This window comes from Parambassis ranga, chromosome 9 (genome assembly GCF_900634625.1).
Source record: "Parambassis ranga chromosome 9, fParRan2.1, whole genome shotgun sequence".
In the NCBI taxonomy this organism is placed as follows: domain Eukaryota; kingdom Metazoa; phylum Chordata; class Actinopteri; family Ambassidae; genus Parambassis; species Parambassis ranga.
Window position 1 is genome coordinate 18,446,902 of NC_041030.1, and position 7,816 is coordinate 18,454,717.

General features: G+C 45.6%; 1 protein-coding gene across 1 annotated transcript; it reads right to left on the reverse strand.

Annotated features, from left to right (window-relative positions):
- Positions 1-1,562: 1,562 nt before the first annotated feature.
- fgf10b (fibroblast growth factor 10b) lies at positions 1,563-7,292 on the reverse strand. Its single transcript, XM_028414597.1, has 3 exons — positions 6,448-7,292; positions 2,024-2,127; positions 1,563-1,754 (listed from the first exon to the last, which is right to left on the reverse strand). The coding sequence occupies exons 1-3, from the start codon at positions 6,899-6,901 to the stop codon at positions 1,563-1,565; spliced, it is 750 nt and encodes a 249-aa protein (XP_028270398.1). The 5' UTR covers positions 6,902-7,292.
- Positions 7,293-7,816: the final 524 nt, after the last annotated feature.

Sequence of the window (7,816 nt, forward strand, 5' to 3'; positions counted from 1 at the left end):
AGTGTGAGGTTACAGCATGTTGCACTAGTTCCTGTAGAGGTTTATAGAAATGGTTGACCTGCATGGTGCAGAGGTGATCATGAAACAGCGCTCCACATGTTGCCATGCGGCCTGACATGTCATGGTGGAATGTACAGCGGCACTCCTTAGGATTACTCATTTGTCTCGGTGATTCCTTTGACATCCATCAAAGGGCAATATATATTACTTCTGTCAGGTCATTCTTTCCTGTGCTTTGGTTTCAGGTCTGATCACTTTAAGCCCCTTTTCCAATATGGACCAATGAATACAGTACAGTTTGCAGTCGTCTCTCACTTCCTGTATCCTCCCAGATATTTAATGCGTGTCCAGAGATAGAAGTTCTGAAAGGCAGGATAAGAGAACATGAGGCCCGGAAGCCTGTGGTGTTAATGTTCTCCTCTCAGCCTTTTGATCTGGCATCAAGGCAGCTGTCATTGATTAGTGTGTTTGCAGATGATTACTGAGGGAAGTGGGTGGTCAGAAGGAGGTCATATCTCTCATTCACATTTCTTTCTTCACATTCTTAAAGGCAGCAATGCAAATCTGTGTTTTTAATATTTTTTCTCTATCAGCAGGTGCTTCAGCATCTATCTTTACTAAGCAAAGCCGTCTGAATGTTGCAGGGATCCGTAAGAAATGATGTCAGCATCTACAGGCCAGACCGAGGAAGCGTGCTTCCCTCCCATTTTGTTGTGGTTGGTCTAGTATGTTTCCCGTTTGTTTGGGAGCTAACCATTAGTGCAATGGTTGCCACATGGAATATCTGGCGAGGCATTAATAGCTGCCTTTTGTCCCTTCCTACCTCGGAGAGCGAGATAAGAGTATAGGCCCACCGTGACCTGAACGTTCGCCAGGGTTTCTCAGTAGCCGCGCTGGAAGAAAACCACAACAGCATGTTGTGCAGTGCTGATTTTAAAAGGTAATTTTATTCTCACATAATAGAGTTCCTATAAAAAGTAAAGAATGCAAAGGAATGCTCTTGTTGCCCCTCCAGTTAAATATTTCACAAAATAAATAAATCATAACAATTCAGTCCAAAAAGAACAGTGGTTAAGTATCAAACATTTGCTTTAAATGTGTTTGTTTCTCTATTATTTAATGCTGTCACGATCACTCCCCTCATATTTTTGCTATCTTTATGTGTCTCACAGGAGAGTCTGGGTTATAAATAACACCTTGAAATACATCTGTATCTACTACAGTTCATTAGCTGGGATGGTATGTGTCCTCCACGTCACACACACAAACACACACACACACACACACTTATAATCCAGCTGCAAACTCTTTGGCACACACACAAAAAAATATAGATTGCAATTCAGTGCCCTCTTCCTCCACTTTATGAAATACATGACCTCAAATCAAATCCAGGAGCAGAGACAGCTCGTTGTGTGTGACAGTGTTAGTGCCTTTTCGAGAGATTTCTCAATGAATGTCTTTATTGATCAGCTTGTCAGTATTGGAAACCTCTCCGTCCAGTGCTGCATAGTCCCACCCCCACCACCACCTCAGCCCACGCCTCCTCCTTCCAGGTGAGCTCACACCATGATTGGAAGGAAGTGGGTTGCCGTGTTCTTCCTGCGGGTTTTCTTCCCTCTCATGGGCTTCCCGTGGACGTTCAGACCCACAAACATCTGTCTCTTCCTGATCTTCCACTCAGCTGACGCGTACGTGTTGTAGCCGTTCTCCTCAATACGCTCCTTCAGGGTGCAGTCGAGTCCAAACTCTCTCTGCAAAAAAAGAGACAGCAGGCTTCATGTTTCAGTGCTACAACCCCAGTGTGTCAGATTAAGGCAAAATACAGCTCATTTTCAGTGGCTGGTACTCCTAGGTTCACATGTGTGTGTGTGCATCGGCCTGGTTGTGATTCAGAGTTGACCCAGCAGCTATACAGAAGTAAAGATAAGGCTTCCTCTGATAAGGACACAAGAATCTAACACTATCTTTCTCTCTCTTTCTCTCTGGGGTGTTCAGATTGACCTCTGACTCGGATACTAACCGCTCCGTACAGCTCTCCCCTCCTGTTGATTGCCAGATAGTAGTTGCTGTTCAGCCCTTTGATGGCCACCACTCCCACGTCCACTGATGTGATTTCCAGAATACCTAGAAGAAATCAGCAAAAGAAGAGGGTTACATAAACAAATGGCGGACATACAGGGAAGAAAAAAAAGAAGCATGAACTCTACCTGGGAGTAATCACAAGCCAACTCCTCATACAGGCCAGAAGAAATCAGTACTAGTATAATGACTAGTAACATATTGCGGTCGCATTTCAGGACATTTACACGTGGGAATGTTTGGGGTTTCTGTGTAAGGTTACAATTATTGTCGAGCACATTTATCATTTATAAAGTTACTTTACAGCCTACACCTGTGTAACAGATTCCAGCTGTGCAGGTCATTTAGCTTGAAAATTAATAGGTGGATTCCACAGAGAGATTCTCAGGTTGTTTATGTTCTGTTTGGTATTTAGGTTTCCAAGTCCCTATACAAATAATCCAGGTTTCTCATAGGCTATTAGACAGGCTAATTTATACCTGAGTTAAAAAGGGCATGTTTTTGCTGCAGACAGTTGTGGTTATTTGTGTGGTCTGAGTATCAGAGGTCAGAGAGATATCACTTCCTAATGTGTCCTTTGACCACAGAACCCACTTGTCTCATTTGTGTGTGTGTGTGTGTGTGTGACTGAACCCTGCTGGTTCCCATGGCATGTTTGATTTCATGCCGCCCTCCCTGACTTCCTTTCCCCACTTCCTGTGAGCTGTCGTTATTTTATCCCAATAAGCACACATATGTGAATGCACACACACACACACACACACACACACACACACACTTCAGCGTGGGGGCGTGAACTCCAGAGAGTCGACGACATCCTTTGATCACATCAGCGGCCCCTCCTTTTGTCTGGTGACTGTTTGTGTGGCACCCTGCTCTACTGTCAGGCCCACTCTCCAGTGTCTGGGGGGTGGGGGTGGCTCTGAGGCTACCAGTCCACTCGTACAGGAGTGGACAGTGGAGGATGCAGGTGTGCCCCCCCTCCAAAAAGAACAAACCCCCTCTTAAACATACAGCAGCTCCTCTGCTCATCCGTGAGGTCTTGACTGTATCAGTTTCTAGTTCAAACAGTGGCACCTCGGGGCAGTGAGGTCTGAAGCTGCAAGGCGGTGGTGGGGACTGTGACACAACGGCCATTGAAGATCTGAGAGGAGCTGTTTTCTGTATGGGATCGGATGTCGGGTATGGAGTGAGGATGTAAGACAATCTATGGCAGTCCCTGGCTGCTCTGTAAACATGGGAGGGATGAAAGGAAGGAGAACAGAGGAGGACAGAGGAGCCATGACAGTGAGACTGGGGGTGGGGTGAGGATTAGAAAGGCTGTAATGATCACTGATCAAAGTCAGCCACCGGAGGCAGGGGCGAGACAGGTTGTATATACACACATGCACTAATGCACACACACAAAGTTGATGTTGCAGCAGGTGAATGTGCACTTGCAAACTACAAAAATCAGTGTTTTATAAATACTATTCTGTGGAGAATAATGAGCTTCAAAGCACAGCACAACAGAAAATACACTCTTTCTGCAGATTAACCCTTAATTGTGACAACAACTCATTGTATGGGGTATATTTTACAGACACCATATGTAAAATGTAGCCTAAAGTGAGGCAGCCAGGTTGAGCTGTTTACGTGGAGAGACAGCAGTTTTTTGCTTTTGCATGCTGGTTGCTTTTTCCTAATGTGTGGCTTATTTGATACGCTCTGTTTGGAGTTACAACAGTAAATGGTGCGTTGGTTGTGGAATGGAAGGAACACGATGCCAGTGAGAATTAAAGAAGGTGGTTTTTCCACAGTGGGATGCCAAAAGGCATGTGCTTGTATTGTTATTCTTTCTCACTCTTACCTTGGCTAACGTTTTAAATGGATGTTATGATCTGCCTCAAGTAACATTTGGAATTAGGCGTAAATCAGGATATGTAGTAATAACACTCGATAAGGACCACACTGAGTGTATTTACATAGAGGGAGAGCTCCAGCTTTTTTCTCCACCTCTGAAAAAAAAGCTATACATCTCCCTCCTCAGACCTCCATAAGTGCACCATCTGTTTTTTTTTTTTCCCCTACGCAAAAGTCCGCTGCTTTGATTAAAGGAGATTAATCTGAGCAAAGATGCACTCTCACACACACACACACACACGCTCTTAGAAGACACATGCACACGTCTTGAGCCATGTCCAGGAGTTTCTTGCACACATGGCCTGGCCCCTACAGCACAGGAACACACGTGGTGGCCTGATACACACAATCATACACACACTCACACACACACTCACATCTTGACAGGCTCCCCTTTTCACACCATCACAGCCATGGATAATTAGCCCGACTCTTTTACCGCCAAGCCTGAGTCTCATTTAGCAATATTTCACTAGTCACTCAGAGCTGCTAGCTGTCTATAAATTTAAAAGAACTCAGCTGTGAATCATAGATATTTTAATTATGTGCTTAGGCCATGCAGATAGCTACTTAGCTGACTTTAACATAATCTCCCTCCCTTTCTCTCTGCCTCTTTGTAATCTCAGCACAGGCTCCCAGCGGGCTGGAAAGCCATGTGGGACAGTTTTGCACTGGCATCCCCATAAATCTGTGGGAGGTTGGATACTGGCTCTTTAACACAGTGAGCTGGGTCCTTGCAGGGCCACAGGCAGCACCCAAAACCAAACCTTGCACATCCTCACACAGCGCTAGGACAAAGTGTGATAGATGTACAAATCCATTTATCATTATTATTTAAAAGCAGTGTCTTCGCTTTGCCACCTCTGGTTCAGAAACTACTCTCCTTCCTCCAGTTATCACAAAAAAAACTTGATATTTTGTCTCTTCAAGGGATCATCAAGGGGTCTACAAAGGACGTCAGTCCTGGGATCATGTCTAGCCCCAGGGGCCAGAGCAAAGACTGGAGCTGCTGTTGTGTAGTATCCTTTACCTTGTGAACCTGATATCAGTGCACATAATCCACACACAGTGTCACCAGACCCCCTTAGGACATCGCTTTTTGATGGCACCACCATTCATACTGAAGGTGCACAGCTTTGATGTGGCCACAATGATGTTCAGTTCATGTCATTCATGAACTTGTACCTCTAGAGGATCTCCCTTTCACCTCCCTGCACTGCTAATTCAAACGGACTTCTGGAAAACAGCGACACGCTCCTAAAAATGTGAATCTGTGAGCCAGTAAAAAAAGACTGACAGAGTGGTAAATTAACCACCAAACATACATAAACTTTAAGGTGAATTCACACCCCTACTATCATGATAAATTGCGCCCGACTTCCTTGTGCCACTTTAGTTTTACAACTTAAAAGAAACTACTAACAAAGACAGCCATAAAGGCTTCACTTTGTAATATGGTCGGGAATTAAAGCTGCTTCTGTCATGACCTTGTCAAAACAAACATGTCCCCTGACATTCTGCCTCTCTGTGCCATTTCCCCCCTAAGTAACTGTGATTGAATGTGTGGTTTAGCTCTCCCATGAGGGACATTAAAGATTCCTTATACACTCACAAGAGAGAAAGAGGGAGGAAAGAAGCATGTGACAGTGAGGGAGATGCATGGATGTGTACGTGCATCTGTAATAAGTGAGCACATGTGTCGTTGTCGGCTACTATATGATCACACACCCACCGGAGCATGTGAGTGCCTGCTGGCTGATATAGGCACACACACGTAGCTGCTGGGAGACTAATGAGAATGCCATTTTACTGACTGATACACTGAAACTTACAACATGTAATCACTCTAAAGACATGTTTCCCCGAGTGTGCACGTCAAACATTTGTAAACAAATGTCTGATGTGCGATTCGGGGTATGGAATTTGCTTGATGCTGTGGCAGGCAGCGTGGGGGTGGAGATGGGAGTGGGTGAGGAGGGGGGCACAACCTGAGTGGGAGAGCGAACAGAGAAGCAAAAAGAAAAAAAAAAAGTCTGAAAGCATCAATGAAATGGACGCTCATGTCCTCCCCCCGCCCCCCCCTCTCCGCCCCAGCCCTGTTCTTCTGTGGCTGTTATCAGGGCTGTTTACCCCGGGCTGTGAAGACTGCCTGATAATGGCTGGGTTATCTGCTCCTGCTCCTTTTTAAACCATCTGAGAGCTACCATCATTGTGCTGAGTGTTTGGACAGCAGAGATATCAGTAGGATGTCTGGTTTAAAACAAAAAGACGACTCAATCTGGGAATGTTTCCTTCATGCTAAACGCCGATGGAGAGGCTGGAAGTATGTCTCTCATTCATTCATTTACAAGCTGTACATATTCAAATGTGCGTTGGTGATTTTTAGAGTTTTTATGTGCCACAAATGATGCCCTGTTCTTCATCTACCCACATATACATAAAGCCACTCAGTGAGCTACTTACTGAAGGGGTCATCCTTGGTCTTGGTTCCATTGACTTTCCCATTCTTATCGATCCTCAGGAAAAACTTCTGGAACGAGAACAGCTTTCTCCTCCGAATGTCCCCTTGCAGATGATTGTAGCTGCGCACATGCCTACCCTGCGGTCCCCCAGTCCGACCCAAGGGGCCCCTGGTGGCCCTGGGCTTAAAGATCAGTTCGGTCTCAGACGAAATGTTCAATGGCACCCTGAGGGGCCGTGGGCTACCTTGCCTCAGTCTGTCTCTGCGGAGGTTATGGCAGGCAGCCTCTGGTAAGGACAAGGAGAGGACCACCAGGATGACCAGCACAGGAAAAGACAGGAACGTGGAGGACCTCAGCCTGGAGCTGTCCCCTGAGCCAGAATAAGCTCCTGACCCAGCCCTGGAGCAGGATGAGGCAGAGGCAGCCTTACTCCCTCCAGCAGCCCATCTGATCATGGTAGTGTGCTGTGAGGAGGACTGGAGGCAGCCTCAGAGCCTGGGACATGCTGCTGGGGGCGAGGATAGACTGGGAGGGCAGGGAGGGGAGCCCTCCACAGTCCAAACTGAGTGAGATGGTCCCTCTGAAGAAGTCCAAAATATTGTGTAACTGTGTGAAATTTCCCTCTGATGGTGTAAAATCTCTTCAACAAGTCTGTGAGATATTCTCCAGCTACTTTCTTCTTCTAGGCCAATTAATAAAGTCTGTTGTGAAAAAAGTCTGAATGTTAAAAAATGAAAACTTTTACATGTGCATTACTGAAACCAGCCAATTTTTTTTCTCTTGTTTTCTAAATATATGTAAAAGTTAATCTTTGTTTCTCCAGAGTGATACTTATATTTCCAGGCAGTTACTCAAGAAAAAAATCCTTCGAAAATACAAAAAAATGAACTGATATCCAAGCAGAAAGGTGCCAAAAAGCTACAAAAACCTCTAGTTCCAGTGAAATAAAAATCAGTTCAGCGCACCTGCTTGAAAGCAGCTAGACTCCACATGTGCAGGAAAGCATTTTCCGATTTTACTCTGAGGAGGAAAAACAGGATTCAAGACTTAAATAGGAGCGTTGGTCAATCCAGGCGCATGTCAGATAATCCATCTGTTCTCTTGGGTTGCCCTGCTCCTCTCGCTCTCTCGTCACGTCCCTTCCCTCCCTCTCTCTCTCCCTCTCTCTTTCTCTCTCTCTTTCTCTCTCTCTCTCCCTCTCTCTTACCCCCCAAATGACTCCACCTTCACACAGCGTTGAGGTAACCGTCTGGGGAGGTCTCAGGATTGAGTCACACAGTTGTTGGCCTCCTCTCCTTGATTTGAGAATTCCTCACCTGAAGAGTGATCACAGAAAATGACTGTGTGTTTTGTGTAGCTGTGTGTGACTC

Bases quoted from the DNA above. Each gene is read 5' to 3' on its own strand.
- fgf10b (XM_028414597.1), bottom strand. From the start codon at position 6,901: ATGATCAGATGGGCTGCTGGAGGGAGTAAGGCTGCCTCTGCCTCATCC. The intron at 2,128-6,447 runs GTAAGTAGCTCA...GATTTCTTCTAG, and splicing joins GACCAAGGATGACCCCTTCA to GTATTCTGGAAATCACATCA. The intron at 1,755-2,023 runs GTTAGTATCCGA...CTTTTTTTGCAG, and splicing joins GGGGAGAGCTGTACGGAGCG to AGAGAGTTTGGACTCGACTG.